At 42.1% G+C, this 22,639-nt stretch overlaps 2 protein-coding genes across 6 annotated transcripts in view; one reads left to right on the top strand and one right to left on the bottom strand.

Moving 5' to 3' along the window:
* The window catches only part of CIB2 (calcium and integrin binding family member 2), a 43,912-nt gene that overhangs the window by 20,427 nt on the left and 846 nt on the right, over window positions 1-22,639 (bottom strand). The window contains exons 1-2 of one of the 5 annotated variants that reach the window (XM_027657636.1): window positions 22,363-22,483; window positions 9,445-9,479 (exon numbers count right to left, since the gene is read on the bottom strand). Coding sequence is in view for 3 of the 5 variants with exons in the window: in XM_027657633.1 (XP_027513434.1) it covers window positions 9,445-9,479; window positions 18,907-18,957 (86 nt within the window). In the remaining 2 variants the exon portion in view is untranslated. Of the gene's footprint in view, window positions 1-9,444; window positions 9,480-11,694; window positions 13,238-18,906; window positions 19,387-22,362; window positions 22,484-22,639 lie in introns of those variants that run through there. The other 4 variants (XM_027657633.1, XM_027657632.1, XM_027657634.1 and 1 more) reach the window with 4 other exon arrangements.
* The window catches only part of IDH3A (isocitrate dehydrogenase 3 (NAD(+)) alpha), a 13,821-nt gene continuing 12,402 nt past the window's right edge, over window positions 21,221-22,639 (top strand). The window contains exon 1 of the mRNA XM_027657561.1: window positions 21,221-21,247. Within this exon, the coding sequence (XP_027513362.1) occupies window positions 21,221-21,247 (27 nt within the window). The remainder of the gene's footprint in view (window positions 21,248-22,639) is intronic.

Genomic DNA, 22,639 nt, shown 5'->3' with positions numbered 1-22,639 from the left:
TCTGATATTTCTCCCGTTCCTGTAGAAGCAGAAGGCTCCCAGGTGACCCGAGCCCATCAGAGCAGTCGTGACCTAGAGAGGAAGGGCTTTCTGTGCTGTTACTCAGCGTGCTCCTCACAAGAAGCACATCTGAAAATAACCCAAAGCTGCTTTAGCTGCCTGTCCTACGCTCAGAAACTTTTGGGTCTGTCAGGGAAGCAATGTCAGGTTTTGCAGTGCTGTCTGAACACAGATCTGGAAAAGCTGCCATTACCATACACTGACCATCATTTATGCCCAAGAGCTGCAACCATCAGCCTTTGCAGTAGTGACCATTACACGTCCTGCAGTTATATTTGCTCTAAAAGATTCTTCTGGATGCATGCAGAAGCATTTCCCATTCCTGGATGTGCTCTCTTTTTGTCACCAGGATGCCTCACTTACTCTGCATGGAAGAAGGAGAGGAAAAATTGGCAGTGTCTTCCCTGCCACAAAGGAGAGTGGGAGGGAAAATAGTCATAAATTTAAGGGAAAATTTAATTTACTGATGATGCTCTGTCCCCACAGGTACTGGTATATATTTAAGCTTCATGTACCACACTCAAGGATTAGGGCTGTGATTCTGTATCACTTTAATTCAGTCTAAACCCAGACTGCTGATCTGCCCTTGGAGAAAATTTGAAGCCCCCCACCCACTCAGGTCCCTTGCATAAGCACTAACACTTAACAATCTGCAGTGAGGTTCAGGGAACTGATGTGTTTGAAAATACAGAAGTTTTCACACTCAGTTCCTCGAGGTAACTGAAGCAGTTGCAACAGAAGTGCAAGAAAATGGGGGGGGGGGGCTAATTTTTCTATTAAATTAATCAATTAAGTAAGGGCAGAACAAGACTTACCCCTGCAGACAGCAGCAGATTGAAAATCAATTCAGCTGCCCATCAACCAGTGAAAACAAAATAAGCTGTGCTCAGGACAAAAAATGCACAACACAGTATTGCCCCCACTGCCTGCTTCTGGTCGATGCCACCTTTCCTTCTGCCACTTGGGGTATTTTACGTGGCAAAGAAGCTGGAGCAGAGCATGTCCCCACTTCTCCAGGGTGTAGCACCCTGGAGTCAGCAGGGGTGACACTTTGTGGGTATTTGCTGGACACAGCTTGATGCCTCCAAACTCACAGCAGAGCCTCCAGCTACATCTGAGGAGACCTGAAAAAAGATTTCTCTGCTTACACCCTGCATGTAGTGGCAATTTTAATTTGCCATTCAGCTTTGAGGGGAAGTCAGACTGCACCCAAGGTCACCAGTGGGTGGGTTACAACACAGAGCAGCTCTTCCTTGGCTTGGTATCCACACATCTCCACCATTAAATGTAGAGACAATACATTACAGCTCGCTGGGCTGCCTTTGTAATAGGAACTCTTCTCTGAAGGAGAGCTAAAAACAAAAGATAAAAGCTTGTAATGGCTCCTTGATTAGAAATAAATAGAGGTTTTAAAGTGGCCTTTAGAAAGGAACAAACATCTCCCCCAGTTCTGGTCCTGCCTTCATAGCAACAATCCCTTGATTTAGGCTCTAAGGGTAAAACATTTTTATTCAGCAACATACATCCTATTTATTCCTAAATAACAGGAATGCATTCAAAGACTTTACCATTACAATCAAGACCATCTCGAAGAGTAAACTCTAGATTGCTCTGCATGCTCACAGAAAAGAAATAGCAAAATGGTCCAAGTGTAGCAATGAAAGAGGGCAGGGAGTGCTGTGGGCAGTCCCTCCAGGAGCTCACAGGAGCTGTGGCATGAGCTGAGCAGAGACTGCCTGGACAGGATGGGAGGACCTGTGCCCACAGCAGGACCACAGAAGTGCTCAGCTGCTGTTCAGCTGCACTTTTGGTTATTCACCACAACCAAAGCTCTAGGCTCCTGTCCAGATGCCAGAGCTGAACAGAACAGCTGGAGCAGGATTTCCTGTAATACACAGGGAAGAATTCACCACTCCAGAGACCGGCAGGAGCACTGACAAAATCCCAAAGCCCTGGAAACACTGAGGTCTGAACTATCAGCCCTTCTATAAGAAGTAAAAATATGGCTTTTTCTATAGATGATCACAAAGTTGTAAGATACCTAAGTTCCAAAAACTGGACTTGAGGGGTCTTTTTTGGCCAGATAAGGGAAATGCAAGAGTTCTTAAAAATCTTTTAGGGTCATTTTGTACACAGGAGTTCTTTTCTCTCTTTGGGTTAAGGACAAAGGAAGATCCATCATCTTTGACAGGGGATGCCTTGCAGCCAATCAGAATAAAGGGAAAGCCCCTTTTTAGAGAAAAGAAACCTTTTTAGGCAAAAAATGAATATATTAAACTTATCTGAAAAATGGTGGGATTTTGTGAAACTATAAAATGTATAAGATGTAAGCCCAAAGGGTCTTTTCCCCCCAGAAACTCGGTGAGAGAAGGACCCGGCACGCTGAATAAATTCTTCCTTGTTTCTTTGTTCCCTGAGTTTATGCCACCTTTCTAAATTTAAAAGAGGGATTTTTCCCACTTGCTCAGCTGCTGTTCAGCTGCACTTTTGGTTATTCACCACAACCAAAGCTCTAGGCTCCTGTCCAGATGCCAGAGCTGAACAGAACAGCTGGAGCAGGATTTCCTGTAATACACAGGGAAGAATTCACCACTCCAGAGACCAGCAGGAGCACTGACAAAATCCCAAAGCCCTGGAAACATTGAGGTCTGAACTGTCAGCCCTTCTAAGCCCCTGGAGACTGAGATGGCTGGAAGGAGAAGAAGCAGCAGCATCTGAGTTGGGATTGCACAGACTGCAGGGGGAAGGCACTGCTGGGAGCTGATTTACAACCCCCTGCAGAGGCTGTGGCCCTGCACTGGTGCCCAGTGGGGAGCTGCACACATCCTCTTGTCCTACAGTGCTTTAACACACATGGGCACACGTGTGACTGGGCAGGGCAACACATCCAGGCAAACCTAAACCCACAAGTCTGCCACACGGGGAGAAAAAGCTGCTCAGAGAGAAAGGAGGTTCTTCAATCAAGGGCTGAGAAACGGAGGAAGGAGGGGCCTTTGAGGCTGTCAGCAGCTGATAAGGAAAATACTGTCAGGGTCTCAGATTTATGCCATACTTGCACAAACTGGTTTTGCAACAACAGTTAAATGTTGCACATGGTAACTGAGGCATAAACCTCTGTGCTGCACCAGTTCCTCAGGAAATTATTGCCTCCAAGGATTGCAAGAGGTTAGAACAGGCTATCAGAGACAGGGGTCTACCATGTGATGCTAAAACCAAAACAACAGGAAACTTGATGCCACATCTGAAGGTACCAACCAGGAATTTCAGATAGAAACTGAAACCACAGCTCACTAAATTGCCACACTTTGATGAATACATAAAGAACAAAGAACAGTGAGAAACACAAGCAGGAAGATTTGAAAGGTGAAGGAATTCTGTGACTGATTTGCCTTGTCCATTTTATGCTTTCCAGTTTAAGTTATTTTCATTATATCGATAAAATACAATAACTGGACACAGAAATCAGATTTATAGAAAGGCAGCATAATAGGATGAGAAAAGGTGGATAGGTGAGCTTTCTGCTGGATTTTAGTTAACATGTCTAGTGTTTATTCATCTCTGCAATACAAAATGAAGCAGCACAAATTAATTCAAGAGAATACTAGATAAATATCCTCTCAAATCATCTGCAGTAAAATTAAAAAGCAATTATGAGAAATGTATTGTGCATACAATTTATAATAATATATTTATTCTAAAAGACCTCATCATACTCAGGAAGGCTTTGACTTTCAATACACGTACTCTGCTGTTCCCAGAACTACATGATGCATAGTGAGTATAGATAAAAGCAGATAAATCATATTTTTCTGTCCTTGAAGCACCACTCAAAACCCTGCTCACAGGCTCTTTTCTGCTGGTGATTCAAAAATCACAGATTGATTGAGGTTGTGAGGAAGTTCTGGAGATCCTCTGGTCCAAACCCCTGCCAAGCAGGAGCACCTGCAGCAGGCTGCCCAGGACCACATCCAGATGGCTTTTGAGTATCTCCAAGGATGGAGATTCCACAACCTCTCTGGGCAGCCTGTTCCAGGCTTGGTCACTCTCACAGGAAGAAGAAAAAAATAAAAAGAAAAAAGTGCTCCCTTATGTTCTGACAGAAGATCAATAGCAGATTCAGGATATGTGTCCTTCCAGTTTGTAGCTTCTTGCCTAAAACTCGGGAACATTTCCAAGAGTACAGAGTTCCCTCAAACTATATTCTTTTGGCCAGCAGTTTTTTTCTCCCTAAAGATGGCAATATGGGAATTTCCCCTTTCTGCATCCGAACCCCAAATTTTTAAGAAGAAAACCAGGAGCTGTGTCCTAACCCCTCCCTCCATCTGCACAGCAACTTGCTCCACAGGAAGCTGCACCTCAAGTAGTTTGCTGCATTTGCTCCCTTAAAAGGAAAATTTTCTAGCTATTGAAGGAATTCACTCCTTAACCCTCAGGCAGGCTTCAGATTTAAAATCCAGCATTATAACTGGATTGGCTCAAAGGGCTCTTCTGCACCTCCCCTTTCGCCCATCAAAAACATGCCAAGAGAATGAAACAGATTAATGAATTAATTTTCTTCTACAGAGAGGTTCAAAGGTTTGCTGACTTTCCAGATGGTGCCCAGCTCAGTCAGTCAGTGCCATGCTCCCCTGGCAGTTGTCCAGCTCAGTTCAGTCGGCCTCAAGTGATACAACTTTAATTTACAAGTTTTGTGCTTTCTGGCTGGGACAGACACCCCAGAACACCTGCATTTCACTGCTTGGCTATTTGCCAAATTGTGCTTGTCTACAGGGAGAAGCAGAAACAGATGGGCTGGCCAGGACATAACCATTATTACTGGAGTAAAAGCTTGTCTGCTGGAAAATCAGATTTACAGAACTGAGGAACACAAATACTGCCTTTTAAGAGACAACTCAACCATTTGTTCCCATTTACAATCACAAGAGAGGCAGGTTACATGAAGAGATTCATTGCTATGAATAAAGTGTTTTTCCAACCTTCCTTCACGTGTCATATTTACTTCTTATCCATGTTTCTCTCTGTGGGACGTTTTCCAGTACAAGAAATCTTTTTTGACTGGTGATGCCCAAAACTGGGCAGTCTGTTCCTCCTGAGGTCCCAACGCTGCTGACTGGAGTGGAATTCTCACATTCTATAAACAATGCTGAGGCCAATGCATCATAGCAACACATTTCCCTTTTTTACAAAAGCACTGGAGGGGGTCTGTGTGTGTGTTTGTTAAAATTATGCTCACTTTGCTTGGGTCACCAACTCCCTGCCCCGTTTTTTTGTTCCATTCTGCACTTGCAATTTTTTCTCAGTTGAGTGTGTGGATTTCCTTTTGCTCACTTTGAACCTAATAATTTCTCTAATATATTGTGCACAGTTGAAAATGCTAATCTTGATCTTCACAGTGTCTGCAGCTCTTACCACTCTCACCAATTTTCTGTGTTCAGCACTACCTTACCCATGAGGTGTGTGCACTCACACAAATGCAATATATAGAACCCCTTACCAAAATAAAGATATGTTGCACCTGATTCTTTTTTCTGACTTACAAGAGCAGCCACTCAAAGGAAGATTTGCTTTTAACAAATCCACAGTGGCTGTCTCAGAGCATGTGTTGTATTCTGGGCACTTATGAACTGACTGTCTACCAGTGTGCTCTGCATCCTTCCATACAGCACAGTTGTGTCCTGACAGGTTTTCTGGTGATAAATGCCTGTCAAACACCAAGAGTGAGCTATGGCTCCTAGCCTTCTCTTTCACCAGGCACAGTCTAATTTTATTCTTTTCCTAGATCCATTTTTTCCTATTCTGTGTTAATTCCTTCTTCACTTAAAATTCATAAGTTCTATTATTCTTTAATAATTTGCAAATTATCTGCACTCAGGTTACCAATCAGAAGATCGTGTCCCCAACCCCTCTGACCATAGCCTGTGTTTTTGTTCACTTCAGTTGATGCTGACACCACAGTCTTGCACCCTGAAGTCAGTGTGTGAGTCAATCCAACACCTCACTGGGAGGGATTTGCTAAGCCTGGCTCTCCTCTCCTCATTTTCAGTTGCATTTGCTCACTCTGGCTCTTGTGCCAGCTTTGGCACCCATCTGATCCCTCAGAGAGCTGATTCAGCTTATTAAACCAGCAGAAAATAGATTTACTGTTGTTTGGGGTTTTGATGGGGCTACTTTCCTGTAGGGACAGATAAAAACACTTAGCCCATTTCACCTAATTGCAACCTCGTGCTGGTTTACATCAGTTTAAATCAATCTAAATTGAAGCTGCCATGTTAATCCCCTCATCCCCACCTACACAACTGTACCTCTTCCTCACTAGCAGTCATGGAAATGGGTGGGGAGCCAGACAGGGCTTTTTTTGTTGTTGTTTGGATCATCTGGATCATCTCACTGAACTCGGCAGCTGCACAAGAAATTCAGTTCAGCCTAAACAGAACTCGTCCTGCTCTTCTTAATACCACACCTGCTTCTGCAGTGCATGAGAAAATTCCCAGCAGTAATTATCTCCCTCTTCACTGAGACAGGGATATGCTAAATCAGTAAGTGTTAATTAACTAGGGGATCATAACCCATTTTATACCTATTTGGTAAAACTTCTCCTCAGACATGTAGAGACACTTCTTGATTCTACTCTATTCCTTAGACAGTAATTTGTATTCAATCTAAACTGACAAGACAAGGGAAATATTATCCCTTGTGACAATTCCATGCAGGAATACCTCTTCATTTCTGCCAGTTTTTATCTGCTTGTCAAAGCTGCACATTGCAAACTCATTCTCTACAAGTATTTTTTACCCACTGCAGCCCAGAAAAAGAGAACAAAACTTGCTGACTCTTCATTCCACAGCCAGATTTTGCAATACTGTAAATCCCTGTTTGCCTGCCATGCAATGACATCTTCAAATTTCATTGCTTTAGAATGTCTGTTCTTGAAATCTGCGGTGTATTTTCCAAAGTCCATTTTCCATATTTTCTCAGTTGCACACGATGGTTCGAAGTTACAGTTTGAAAATGTTTTCCAGATTATAAAAATAAAAAGTTTGCTCATTCAGATTGAGCAGTTTCCTAATTACAGCTTCAGTGAAGATGTTTGATTCCTTATTTCCTTTCTTTTATCAGCATTTTACAGTCCTGACTCCATTCTCCTCCGCCAGTATTCCAGTCTTGTTATAAAAATGGTCACATTTTATGTCACATGCTTTAAATGGGGCCTGTACTGCACATGTTTTACGCTTCTGATTTGTCCACAAATTTTTCTCTAGATGTATTTTAGGTGCACATGTACCAAAGTAAGTCACTTTGCTTTCTGCACTGGAAGTCAATTATTCTTTCAGGTTAATTCCAATATTTCCTTAGATATCATCCCACAGGAGAAAAAGAAATTACTCCTAAGAACAGGATGACCCAGTATCACAGTTTACAAATCACTTCACCCACAATTCTCAGAACAGATTAGTTATTCAAAGTGACAAAGAGAACCTTAACTTTTGTAACGTGTCAAAATCTTAACTAATAACCATTTCCCCTCACAGGAACACAGTACAAATACAAGTAATTGACTGTTTATAAAGCTTTAACAAATTTGAGTTTAAATAAAATTTGAGAAAAATAAAGCAATTTTTTCATTTTATCCAATCCAAACAAATCTTCTTCTGAAGTTCTGCGTCAAGACAGCCCCGTTAAACAGAAGAAAAGTACCTGTTGATTTTTAAGAGTTAGAGGGTGGCTAAAGGTCTCTTTTATACAGGAAATTAAACTATTTGGGATTTTTTTTTGTCTGGCTATATAATGTATGTATCTGAGATCTGGTGGCTGCACGGGGACATCTTTTATTCCATATCCAAATGCTGGAACTAATGATGGCACAGAAATATCACCCAATCACTTCCAACATCCAAACCACACAGCTTCGGTTATTTTGGACTCACAGCTGTTTCTGTGAACAATTCGTGATGGCAAATTCTGTTCTTGCCAAATTCAGTGTTCTCAAGCAGAACTAACATTGCTGCAGCCTTGCCAACATAAAATGACCATTCATGTTTATTGAAGCTGCAGGACTTTCTCAGGATACCACAAACATAGCACAAAATTTGTTTATAGCTGTTGATCACATGCCATTCCTCGAGGTTCAGAGCTGAGGAATGCTTTGCTGAAGAAGTTACATCCCTGCCATGGTAATTCCTTCTTGTAAAGCCTTGGCTCTCTTTGAGAGCAGCAGTATCTCTGCAGGAGCCAGCCTGCACTAAGCTGAGCTTATCTTTGGGCCAAGCTCCCACCCGCTCCCTGCCCACATGTTCTGACTCAGTCACACCCTGGTCCTTCATGAAAATGTTCTCCAGGATTCAAATCTCTGGATTTTAAACTGTAACAACCATCAGAGGGCCCTGGACCAAAGGACACCCCCAGGCAGTGGTGCTGCAATGTCCCTCCTGCACAGGGGTCTCAGGTGTTGTGCACTGCTGAGGAGTGACAGCATCACTTCTCCAGCAGTAATGAGGACAGGCTATGCAAGGAATTAGCTAAAATACCACCTCTACTTTTCCAACAAAACATAAAGCACCCCACTAGTTTTGCCTTGACAGAGCCACTGACCATGAGTGTTCCTGAACTCTACAGCAACACAGAAGAGGCAAGTAACATTTTTCTCAGAGATCATGTCTACTTCTGATCTCAAAGCTGTTCCCAATGTTTATGAAAACAAAGTTTCTCATGTCTGAGCAGCTTTTCAAATTTGAGAACCCGAATTATTATGAGTTCCTAGGTCTAGATACATACCCCAGATTTATTCTCCCCCTCTACTGGGGCAAAAATCCTCGGGAAAAACAGCATGGGTAGTGACAGGACAGGATCTATGTCATACTTTCCCAGATCCTTAACCTGACTGGTCAGAAGATCAAGGATCCATGGCAAGAAGTCAGCATATACATAGGCAGAAATAGCTTCAGTTTGGCTCAATCCATCCCCACTACAAAAGAAAACCCAAGGCCCTTTTATTGCAAACAGTGATCCCAAGCTTTGTGACTTTCTGTGGGGAAGTTGGCACTGAAACATTCCCAGTGCTCTGCAGTTTAAGCTCCACCAGTTCTTCCCACACTTCAGCCCACACCAGGACCTGCCCTGAGTGAAGGATGTGCCCTCAGGGTATAACTGAGCAGAAAAGCAGCAAGTCCTTTCCATGCAAAGTCACAGAAAAGTCTGGGACCTTAAGCTAATCACCATCAGTCTCCTTGTAACAAATACACATTATAAGTGCATCTTAAGTCCCATCCTACACTCATTCATTCATGCAAAATAACTGGCTTTATTTGGTTTCCTCACAAGTCAGATAAAAAGATTTAGTCTCTTCCATGAGAATCACAAAGGAGAAGTTTAATACAATTTACTCACCGAAGGATTTCCTTCCGAGTGAAGAACGTGCAATCCTGTTAAAAAACAAAAGGTGTCAATGTACTACAGAAATACTGAAAACAACTGCAAAGAATTCTTTTCCAACCTTTTGGGAGGAAACTCAGATCTGACAGAAAAACATTAAAGATGCCATTTGTGTATGATCTACTTTTGACTCAGAAAGCAAAATATGCTGTAAAAGAACTGAAATATCCTAAGGACAAGCCTATCAGTAAAAAAAAAAAAATATTGCTAATGGGAAACTACAGGAGAAAAAAAAAACCAAACCAGCTTGTTGAAATACTTCTCCAGTGTGGAATGACCAGGCTGGAAACAAAATTAAATCCAAAAAGTGAGATATAGGCCAAAAATATTCAATAAGTGGATCTAGAAAACTATAAATAACAGATGAAGAAAAATGTCTTCTAACTTGAAGTATTTCTCTACTGGAGACAACTGGTTTAACAATAAAAGTTATGTAGTTAGTTATTAAGCCCTTTTGCTAACAATTACTTTGCACTGTGGTCACTTTGGCAAAGGCTCCAAACTCCTGTTGTCAGGAATATGGATAAATGGACAGCCCCTGCTCTGAACAGCAGGAAAACTAATCAGCTCTCCCTGTGCTATCCCAGAATTTGAAATAACTTACTAAAATGTGACACAGAGCCCGCTGACCATGAAAGAAGAGCTTACAAGCATTCACTTGCATTCTAAATGGCTGTGTGGTGGAACTGAATTTACACTGGTTTAATTCACTTTTTGAACATCTGTTATCCTAGAAAATTCATACACTTCACCAAAGAACATATAAGCAGTGGAAGAGTTTGCATTTCATACATTTCTAAATCAGTTACAAAACCAGTTACAATTTCAGGTGCTGTGAGGAGACATAAATAATCAGTCCCATCCCATTAACAGGAATATCCCCTAACCTCCACTGTCTTATCTAATACATATTTAAGGGAAATTCTGCCCTGCATCCAAAACTAGGAACACTGTTGGCAAGGAAGTATTTGATAATCAGTTGACACCATCATTCATAAATTCAGAGAGTATGCAACTTGTTTTAGAGGGAGCTCCTGAGGGTGTAGGGAACAACCACCAAAACATTCTTCCTGATTATCCACCTCTCTCACAGGCCCATGTGAGTTTTCCACCTTTAATGTAAACACATTTAGAATATATCATCTTTTAAGTCATCTAGTGACAAAATAAGAGTATCAGACTGGTAACTCAAGAGTATATGTAACTAGGTTGACTCTCCTAATCCTGCTCTCCTGTCAACTACTGGAAAAGTATTTCTTTCCCAAGCTGAGAATCATTCTGGCCAAACACCTGCTTCTTCCAAGGAGGGGAAAAGCAAGTGGTGCAGCAGCTGAGGCAGTTAAAGAGCCTGTCTCGGGTGTCCGGGTGTGCCATCAGCCCTGCTTGGTATCAATTATTGAGTTTGCCTGCTCTCCTCCAGCTAAAGTGGCAGCAGCAGCAGCTCTTCCTTCATGGATTGTGTAGCAGAGTCCTGTTACCAGGCACAGGAGGAAGCACCTTGAGAGCGCTGACACTGATGGCACATTGTCTGGAACGGCACTAAGTGAGATCTGAGCCTGCTCGTTAAATCCTCCTTAATTCCAGCACAATCAACAGTCAAACTGTCACTTAAGGATGATTCATTTACTAAGAAAAGGCAGGTGTAATCTCACAAATAATTGCAATGCCCTCAGCAGCAATCATCCTGTAATTAGAGAGGCTGGAGGAAGGAAACAGCAGCCACTGTTACTTAACTAGCAAGCTGAAAGGGAGGGATATGCAAATGAAGACAAAGATTAAAAAGAAAAGTTACCTTTTACCTTGCAGAAATCATGCAGAAATGCTATTGGAAGACTTAAGAGGTCAGATAGTAAACCAGTGTTGCTGACAGTGCACATATTTTACTTTAAGCTGAGTTGCCTCTTGTCACTGACAACAAACACTATTTTTTAATCAAGCAAAATTTTTACTGATATAAACTAAAACCCACTCACACTGAAAACCTTTATAGCAAAAGTAGTTGCAACCATCTGCCTGACCACTGTTACCGACAGCAACATTCCAATCATTATGCCTGCCAATCACATGGAATTGGCAGGGATGAGGGGTGCCAAGAAAACCTCCCAGCGGCTTCCCAGACCACTTGCAGGGATCTTAAAGCTGCTCAGGGTCAGAGCACCACAAATTAACTGGCCTGTACTTCTGACCCCTTTGGAAATGATTTACCATCCAGAGGCCTGGCTGGCATCAAGGGGCAAATGGAAAAGCCACAGCTCCAAGTGAGTCCCGACGGGCAAGTCCAGCCACCCCTCTGGCTTCTCCCACTTCCTCATTTCTGCCTTTTCCTCGATGCAGACTTCACAGGGCTGAGCAGAATAACTGCATCAGAGAAGCCTGAAGGGAGGAACTAACGTGTTTGTATTACCCCAGCAATAATGGATGCATTTCCAGCTCAGATCGTTTCCTTTCAGTGCCTTAGAATTGGCAGTGCTGGTACCAGAGAGGAAGGTGAAACGAATATCTGTTGATACAAGAAAGGGGTACAAGACTGACTTTGTTTTCCTTTTTTTTTTTTTTTTTGGAAGCACAGCCCTAAGTTGGATTAAAACCATGATGGAGCAAAGGTCTAAATAATATAATTACATTTCATAGTTGCTGGAACTAAAGCAATTTAATTCCAATTTAATTAAAGACTTTTGGCTAAAGAAACACGGAGGTGAATCATCCAATTTTCTCCTGGCTACTTCATTCATACAGAAAACACACAATGATGGACAATAAATAGTTAACATGTTCAATTCACTCTCTCATAAGGAAAGGTGAGGTGGGTCCTGGAAAGCATTTGTCATTTATGCACGTGATAACTTTGGCTGGAAGGAAGATCAAAGCTAGCATGGAACACATTTGCTATTTTGTGGACTGTATTTGAGTTTATCATGAACACAAAAAGCACCCTGTCTGTTCTGTTTGGACACTTAAGCCACTGGGAGTCCCGCTAGAAAAGAACAAACTAAATACTGAACAAAAAAACATTACCAGAGTAATTCTCATCAATTCAACATTTCTGGCAAGAATTGATCCCGAGAATCATTGTTTTTGTTTCTATTGCTATCCAGTGGCCTGACAGAGCCCTGCTAGCAGCAGGCCCCTTGGGGGTTTTAGCTTGTTTAGAACAGAGGTCACTTTTGCAGCCCCTGAGAACAAACGTGCTCCAAGAGCAACGGCCCCACTCGGTCTGTCCTCGTGCCCTAAACAATCGAGGGAATTGGAAGCTTGACATGGGATCACTGCTGCTTTCTTGGAGGTAAAATACCACTTAAACAAATCTGCAATTATCCACTTACCATCTTATGTCTAGCAAAGACAATAAAATCAAGGAAACGGAACATTTCCCATTGATTTCTAGGAGATCGTTCACTTGTCTAATGGGAATTGATGCTCAAATTCAGCATTTGGGTGGCTTAAATGCTTCTCAAAATACTTTGCAGAGAGCAGAGGCAGATGGCTGGTGCAGTTAGGTTCCAGGGGTAGCTCTGCTCATTGGCTCATGGTGTTGGGACTTTCTGCAACATTGCTTGTAGGGAAGGGTTAATAGTCTCTGCTCTTACAAATGGTTTTATGCAACAGCAGAACACACGCTGTTAGTTTCATTCTTTTATTTCCTATGTCAGGTGAAGGCAGGTTTAGGACAGAACAGACTGAAATAGGTGGCCTACTACCTTTTCCACCAGTCTGTAAAATTTTACTGCAAATTCCTAGGTCAGTTCTGCTTTATATCGAGTTCTACAGTGATTTGAACAAAAAACATCGAGAGAAAGAGAACTGTGCTGATACTGAACTTTCTGCCAAGTGTCCACACACAGCACAACATGAGGAATGGCTCCAGGATCAGCTGTCCTGTGGGAGAGAATGCCAGCTCCTGAGGGCAGCTCGTGAATGGCAGCAGAGTGCAATGAATGGAAGGTTTTCACCCCTTCAAAAGGAAGTGTCGTGGAGCACAAAGCACAGCTCTGAAATCCAACTGATCCCACAGGTACATGCATGACACTCCTCTACAGAGGAAAAACTGGAGAAATGAACAACAGAAGGAAAGAATAGAAATGCTCAAAACGTGCAGAGCTGCTGTGAAACAGTTCTTACATCCATTGAATTTATTTCTCCTCTAAGACAATGCATATATACTCTGCCTCTTGTATGTATAGTTTCATAAGGGCAGGTTTACTCTGATCCTGCAACAGCTTCACTGGAAAGTTTTATAAATAAGGAAATAATATAAATCAGTCAAAAAATCACTCCAATTTAAAAAAAAAAAAACAACCTCAGACAAAAGGCAGGAAACTACAGATAATGGAAACCAATGGCTAACAGGACAGAGGAGATCCATAGAGCTGAGGGAGCAGCTCTTAAGAAATGCTAAGTAGTGAATGCTGCAGCATTTTAAAAGGTAATATTTCAAGCAAATTATTTCAGAGGCTTTGTTTTTAAAATCACCAATGGTGTTCTGTGCCAAAGCACACGATGTGTGTAAGACCATTTGATCGAAACACCATTAGAACATCATCTCATGAAGCAATCCAAAAATCTGGTACTGGAGAGAAGCAAATGAACTTCCAGATGAGACCTATCATTAACCTCACTCTGGTAATGTTTTACAAATGCAGTATTTCTGTTCTACCTGCCATACAACTAAGACTGGTATGGAGTTGGACAAGACTTAGTCAGCAAGATATTTATGTATTTTCATCCCTGTGAGTGTATGAAGAGTTAACAGAATCAGTGAGTTAAAAATGCTGTTTGCATTGGAACATCGATGGAGATTTGACACACAGCTCATCTTTACTTGTCATCATACTTATTTTACAACCACAGCCAAAAGAACCAAAACACCCCCTGAGTTTCAGGAGGGAAAAGCTGCAGCTTTAAGAACCAATTTATATATTCCTACTGCAACATGGGAGTAAAAACAGTCAGACACTGGCCAGGACTGGGAAGAAGCAACTGCCAACAAATGTAATTTTGTTCAATCTATATAAGCACCAAATGGTAACATGAAACCAGAATCTGACTAAAGGATAACCTCACAAAAACCTTGTGCCATTATTATGCTGCTTACATTTGCACAGGAACAGCAGTGCTGTATCAAATGGAAAAATACTTTTTCACTCAAGATCTTGGAGAACCTGTGATGAATTTTCCAAGACAGTTATCAAATCAAGCATGGCTTTTAAATCAAAAGACAGCTCGATGACCTACTTTCACTTTACACATGGCATTTCTTGACAGATCATAACCTAACTTGTTTCATCTGGTTTTGCATAATTCCCAGGAAATGTAGTTGAATTCCACTTTTACTTCAATTTTGATAAAAGTTAGCTCTGTAATAGACAAATTCTTGTGTAAAAGGAGCAAGTAATTATTTCATAGTACTATATTTTATTGCAATATTGCCTTGAAGACTGCCAGGGTACATAAGTCTGTTTTGAGGCTGGATTAAATAATGCAGAGTAAATAATACCATTAATGAACAAGGCATAAATGGCTTGCAGTAAAACCAGCAATATGCCCTATACTATCCAGGTTCTGCTAGAACAAAAAAAAAAGGAAGAAGCAAATTTGTATCAAATTCAGCTCAGTTACTGAAGTAACCCCAGAACAGGGAATGAGGTTGACTGAGCAGTGCAGTTCATCCACAGCCCAAGCACAGTTTCTCTGCCTTTCCTACTCAGTGTAGCTGTTTCTCAGTGAGGAATGCAGTGCACCAAGGCAAAAAAAGTGCCCCTGATGTTGCTTTATTGCACACCTGTATTTTCTACTGCTTCAAGCACCTTTACACAGCATCACTCAAAAAGCCCTAAAATCCCCCATCATTTTCTTTTCTCAAAGAGACTTGACCTCCAGAATCTGTAGGCAGCTTTTAAAATGTTTTTAAAATGTTCTTTTATTGCAATGAAATGCATCTCTCTTGCCTATCAATACTTAACCTTTTCCCTAACCAGACCCTGGTTAAATTTTGCATTTTGTGTATTAAAAAAAAAAAAAACCAGCAAAACAAAAAAACCAAACCAAACCAAAAAAAACCAACAAACACCAAAACAAAAAACCCCCCAACATTAACAACCAAAACCCCCCCAAAAAAACAGAGCCAGAAACCCAGAGCAGCCAAGTACTCTAAGGGCATAAGAATCAGAAATGCCCAGTAGAATTCATTTTCTTACAGGGCCAGGTTTTTCAATGAGGTGAATCTCCATGAGGAAACCAGTGCCAGCAAAAGCCTCACTTCCAAAACACTTCACTAATCTTATGAAAATTTAAAGATCTGCCAACTAGAACACTATTTTAATAACAAGTGATAGGATCTTCATAGCAGGTGATGTGACAAGGTGTTAGGAGATTTACAGCTTTCCAGTCTTTTTGATCTGCCTCTACCTCTTTTGAATTAAAAAAAAAAAAAAAAAGAAAGCTGAAAGGTTCAATATTATAAAGTTCTATTACATGTCTCTTTTACAAACAGTTTCAACTGGTTACCCATCACCAGTCTTAATGAAGAGCACTCAAAAGACTTGTCCATTAAAAACACTGAGGTCATCCTGTGAGTGACCAGCTTTCATTTAAATGTAAAGGTTCTGCTAAAAAGTGGCTCTACAATATGACAGTTTACATGTAAAAAAAAAATGTATAATCAGGCATTTCACAAAGTTATAGATAAATCAAATAAGGCTATTTTATTTCATTAATATCATATTCATGATCTGAGATTTATGCATGCTTGCTCTTCAAGCAGGTGATATTTCTGCAGTTTCATCTTTACTCCCTAAAGCCAAAGTCACTTATACATGATTTTACCAAACTTTAAGCACATGAACTTCTCACTTTTCCATCTTGTAGTGTCTCCTCCAGAACAAGCACATAAAACATACTGAATTTTCAAAAAATTATAAAAATTTCCCTACTAAAGTAGTATTTAGGTGCTATGAGCTCAAAGCAATTTGTACTAAAAAAAGGCAGAAGCTACAACCAGATAAGGTAATGTCCAGAAATATGTTTAAATAAAGAAATTATAAAGTCTAACTGTGAGTTGAGTGAGGTTTTGAACAGTCTTCCAGTAGGAACTGTAGGGAAGCAAAAGAAAACCCAAACCATATTTTACATAAAGGATTAAGCTGATTCTTTTGTTTCTGTTGTTCTGAGATATGAACACTGTACCCCTGGGTATTATTGCAAGGAGTACAGTACTAACTTGGAGACACACAAATTCACAAGGAATTGCCTAGTTCTCCTTTGGGGAAAAAAAAAAAAGATGAATCAATGGTCCATTTAAAAAGCAATCCCTTCCTGTACACTGGGGTACAGATGTGCACACCAGACTGTTGCAGAGGGGCCCGTGGTACACAGTGTTTTACTTTGGTCCAGTGTTCAGAGGCCCTGGAAACTCAGCTGCTGGCTCAAGGCATGAAAACCTGCATTTAAAAAATTATAGAACCATTGCCTCATTCTCCCCTTTTCTGTTCTGAAGGAATTCCCCAAATGGGAACAGGGCAGGTAAGATGGCAAACTCTGAGTCCAACAGATATATTTGTATGACACCAACTGCCCTCTCCCCCAGGATGCACTGGAGGGACAGGAGCTCTCTGGGGGGGGGGACTACAGAAGTCAGACCAGGATCTCTGAGTTTAAAAGATACAAGAGTGATGCAAAACTAATGGATCAAAGCAAATCACCATCAAAACAAGGTCCTTATCTGATTCTTCACAGCACGAGGCAAAGGTTCCTTCCTGACAAGTCCTACAGGTTGGTGATTATCCTGAAACTCATTATTTTATGGCACTTACCACACATAACAAGTGCTATTACTAGTCAAAAATTATCTAGCACTACACTAATGAACTAAAGTCTGCCTGTAACAGAGAAATCCCAAAGGTGCCTCAATCCACCGGGCCCAACTCCTGCCAGGCTTCGAGATCAATTACCCGGCATTAGGAAAGGCAGGGGCTGCAAAAGCCATTAGAGAGAGGCAATTTCTGCATGAAGAGCAGTGAATTAGGGATGACATTTCAGCTCTTGCATTTGCCAGTTTATGCCAAGAAGATAACATTAATTACATTTGGATTTTGTTTTGTTTCGCTGCAGTTGTGCTCTGTTCTGTGTTCACTTTCATTGTTAGCAGGATGACAGACGCTGGCGCTTTACAGATCTTTGATTTCCCTCTTGCCTCTCCAGCAGGGAGGTGAAAAAGCCTATTTGGATCTATTTGGACTACTAAGACCATTAACTGAGACTAATATATTGCAGTGACAGACTGCTGGTGAGGATGAGATGTGTGACAAAGTGGAAATTAAAGAAGGGCCGTTTGCACAAATGGCGAGGTATTTATAAAAGCATTTAATTTATGCCTTATTTTCAGCATGGGATAATGGTTCAAAGCATTTTAGCATCTACCCCTAGCCTGACTCTGTGGATAAACATTTACACCTGTGAAAAGTCCACGTTAGCAGGAACTTGAGATAAAATTACTAACTAAAATAATAGTTTCCTCTTCGAGGGCTTGAATCAAAGATCCCAAGGGTAAATCGTTATTATGACTGGACCTGCCCCTTGGTTATCCTAAGATAAACTGAATCTTGACTTCCTGCACTATTAATTCTGTGTTTGTCACTTTATGTAGAGGAACAGAGCCCTGTCTGCATCTCTTGGTAAGGAGTCAGCTGTGCACAACAGCCTCCTTCTTCAGCACACTCCTACTCCATGCAGCACCTCACTGGATTGTCAGAAACTTGTTCAAGATGCTCATAGTGCAGAGAGCTGCCTGCAATCCATTTCAGGAAGATTTGCAGTGTGCTGAAACATGACTGGAAAGTGGGAATTATTTTTTACCTTATTAAAAAAAAAAAAAAATCAGTTGATGCAATGTGAGTAAATAGAGAAGTACCGAGTTATCCCTGACATAAAATGCAACACTACTTCTGTTCAGGTAAGAAACTGCCATCCAGGAGTGGATGCAAGCGTAACAATCCCTGTTCTGGACTTATATTAAGCATATTTCTAGGACTTATCCTTAGGAGAAGTGAATTTAGACAAGACCTCCTTTTCTTTCCTTTCCCCTCTATTGTCAGCAAAGGCATCGGGGAGAGAAAGAGAGGTTATTGCTACACTTTGCCAAGCTCATCACAGTCCTTATCCTGCTTCCTAGCCGAGGCATTGAGGATGTGACTTTTCCTGGTATACAGAGAGGGAATTATACTATGTATATTTAACAACCCAGCCTTTGAATACTGTTACAGTTGCTGGAAGGAATAGTAGGATGTGTGCATGCAGGTTACAAAGGAAGTTTTCAATTATATTAGAAAAGAAAAACCATTCCTCAAACCAAACAAAAAACCAAATCAGAAACATACGAAGATTACTCCTTCCCATCTCCTGATGCAAACCGAGATATCTTACCTGGTAGGCATCTAGCTGTTCATCAGTAAATATCGTTTGCTTATTACCCATCTTAAATGAGGAATTCTTCCTCTCTGCAAATGCATCCCATTAGGAGCAGCTGGATTCCTCCGTATTGTAGGCATTTAGAGCACGTATACTCCGAGAGAGCGCCGAAAAAATCCGAGAGCCTGCATTGAACTGGCTGTGCCCGTCCCCGACCGGTGAGGAAGGACGCGGCACTGGGAAATCTTTGCAGAGGCTTGACTGGAGCTCGCCAGGAGGGAAGAGCGCGTGAAATCACGGGCAGGTGTCGTCCAAAGCCAGCGATGCCACCCTCCCCTTTTCCAGGCGCTTTTCTGAGAGGCGCACGGAGCTTTTATAACCCCAAAGCCGAGCGGGCGGTGCTGGCGGAGAGCAGCTCCCTGGTGCCTCGGGGCTCACTCCGGGATTCCAGGACGCTCTTCCCGGCACCTCCAGGTTTGGGAGCAGCTCTGCGTCAGCCGGCGGCGCTCGGCAGCGCAGTCGTGTTGCACGGACACCCACGGAGCAAAGCTGGGCGGTGGGAAAGGCTCCGGCAGAGCACGGCTCCTGCGGCCGCTCTCCCCCAGAGCCCGGGAGAGCTGCCGAAGGGACTCACGGCTGCAGGGAGGCTCGCCGTGCCCGGAGCATCCCCGCCACATCACCCGGTGCCACAGTAAATGCCCATGGCTGCACCGCCAAACTCCCAGGGACAGTCAATGCGAGTACTCCTTCTCACGGCAAAAATAAATAAATAAATAAAATCATCAAGGTTAAAGTAGTTTAACAGACGCTAATCTGAGTCCTTAGGCTGAAGCAAGCACAGCTGGGAAGGAAAAAAATACTACCGCAGCCTAAAGCAAAAGCACAAAGTGCCAGCAGAGGGCTCCCGGGATGGTGTTTTAGTTCACCACAACACTATTTCCGTGAAAATTAAAAAAAATAAAGAGCATCTCTGAGAAGCCGCCAGGCAAAATGAATAAACTCAAACAAAATTGTATTATCTGACATCTGCAGAAGGGTGAGCTCCTACAGCAACAGCAGGAGGAAGGCTGAGTGAGAAAGGATGGCAACAAGGAAGAAAGACCCGTTGTAAGTTCACTTTCCATTCATGCACAAAGGAACAGGAGAGGGTAAAACTACAGCCTTTATTTACAGCTCTGTCGATGGTCATTATTTCCTCCTCAAGGAAGGTTAGCAAGGTTAATAAAACCACTCCCAAGAATTGCCTTGTGCTTTTCCCTACAGCTACTAATGATCCTGACCTGATAACCTGATAATTGGGTAATAGTTCACTTTACCTTGGCATATAACAGCAAAGAACAAACATTTAACAGTAATACCAAAAGTAAATATATTGTATGCATAGTAAAAATATCCTATGGAGTGTGTTGGATGTGTAGTAAAAACATTCTACAAAGTGCTGAACCACAGCCTGTTCTAAGGGAGGGCTTATTCAAATTATAACATTTAGAATGCAGGTTTGAGTAGCTGCAAACCAGCACTGCCCTGAGCTACAGAACCACAGTGTATTACCATGTATACAAAATAAACGGCTTGGGATGAGAATGTGCAACAAGGCTTATCAGAGATAAGCAAACATCAGAATTGTAACAGTCAAAGAAATGGATTCTACCGATGACAGATTGATGCTTCTGCAGTGGATAAAAAAGTTGCTTTTCCAACACCTGACGGATGGGGGGATGCTCAGACCCCATAAATGTGTCTGGAAGTGCTATCCTGTAAGGGAAGGCTTCCTGGGCCTGAGCCCTGTCTGAGGAAACAATAAACAGCTTGAGAAAGAGGCAAAACTCATATCCCTCAAACTGGTGCAAGTGCCAACTGTCCCATTAAACTGCATTTGCTCTGATGAGCAGGAACTCTTTAGGAGAGTTTTTAATGCTAAAGAAAACAAACAAAAGAAAAGCTTGTGTGAAAAATTGTTGGGTTTATGATCTTACCTGTCTAGCTTAAAAAAATTCACTATGTTAGAAGACGGAGGTTTCTGACTGCATTTCATTAAGCCTAATTTATCCATAATAAGTAAAAATGACCCTTTTTTTAAGGTGCTTTGCACAAGACAACGTCTTGCCTCAGGGACAAAATAATAAAAAAAAATAAATAGTGGTTTCCTAAGCAGACTAAATTTAATAGAATGAATTTCCTCATAGGGAGTCTCAATATAGTGATCACTAGGAAAGACTGTACTGATATCTCTGCACAGGCATCATTTTTCTAGGCAAAATAAATACTGATGGGTTTATTACTGTGTTGTTCAGCCCTTCTCAGGACAGATCCAAACCAGACTCTGTCAATGGCTTATTACTGCAACCTTATTGTGGTAATACCCAAGAGACACAGATCAATAGGTGTCAAAAATATGTGTGAAAAATTTCTCCCCTCAATTTACAATCAGAGTGCAACCCCAGAACAGAAATGCAGATACAGTTAGAAATACAAGAACACAAGATGAATGTACTGATCAGCTGTGGAAAAGAAAGATGGCACAACAGAAGAGCCAATATTTGCAAAGTATACTCAAGCTTTGAACCAAGAAACAATATTTCACATAAATATTTAGGACGGGTATCTGCAAGGCCAATTTGGATTTTAAAGACTAAAAGTGAAAATCAGCAGTAGTTACCAGAAGAAAATCAGTATCAAGAGAACTCTGCACACTTGCCCTACAGACATCAGAGTGGCAATTCTCAAATCAAAGCACTATCAAAATCAAGATAAAACATCAACAGAGGAAAAGGTTTGAGTACCTCTGGTGTCCTGTGATGAAAAAAAAAAGAGCAAGTAATGCCCAGAAAATGGAGGCTACAAATCCTGTCTATTGTCAAATATCAATTCTGAGAACTTCCACTCACAAGTCCAGGACAAGAGGGAACTGAACACATAGTCTCAGTCCTCTGCTTTTAAACACAGCCAGGACTGAGCTGAGTAAATGAAAAGGCTGGAATTAATCTGACAACTACCACCAAAAACTCGTACAAAATTGTACTGAGACAACCCCCAAATTTTAATGTTGCCAAAGTGAAAGAAAGGTAGGAAAAGCTTTTAAAAGCTGTTCTTCCCAGAGGTCTGAGCTCAAACTGCCTTAGTTCTCGTTTGGTGCTTTACTCTCAGGAACACCCCAAGCTACGGAACCACCTTAGCCGGGAACAACCAGCACTTGTGACCCGGCCGGGGGATGCGGAGCAGCCTCGGCGCTGGGGCAGCGGGACTGTGCAGGGGGCTCTGCAGCCCTGGCCCCCCACAGCCCCGCCTGGAACCGGCTTCCGATAATAAGTGCCTCAGAAAGGAAGGCAAATACCAACCTCAAAGTGCCCCGATTTCAACAGCTTTGGGTTTTAATACTTTAAAGTGCCTGGGTTTTGTTTTTCGTCTGCTGCCGCAAAACTCTGACACTCTTCTTTCTTAGCAACAACAGCTATTTTTCCAGTAAACTACCTGATTCTAGAAGCTGAGATTTTATAAAGGCTTCAGAAATGGAAAGCCGGTTCTGTTTGTCGATGCCACAGCGGTGCCTCCTCAGACACCGCCGCGGGGGCTCCCGCGGCCTCCGGCGGCACCGGCACCCCCCGCACCGCCGGGCTGCGGGCTGAGCCCTGCGGGAGGGCAGCGGCAGCGAAGGAACCGAGGGCAGGAGCCGAGGGCCCGCGGTTGGGAGCGGGTCGGCCCCGGGCGAGGGCTGAGGGCCCGCGGGCAGGAGCGAAGGAACCGAGGG

Source organism: Corapipo altera, unplaced genomic scaffold, assembly GCF_003945725.1.
Source record: "Corapipo altera isolate COAL_440 unplaced genomic scaffold, ASM394572v1 308, whole genome shotgun sequence".
Classification (NCBI taxonomy): domain Eukaryota; kingdom Metazoa; phylum Chordata; class Aves; order Passeriformes; family Pipridae; genus Corapipo; species Corapipo altera.
This window is presented reverse-complemented; position numbering and strand designations above follow the sequence as displayed.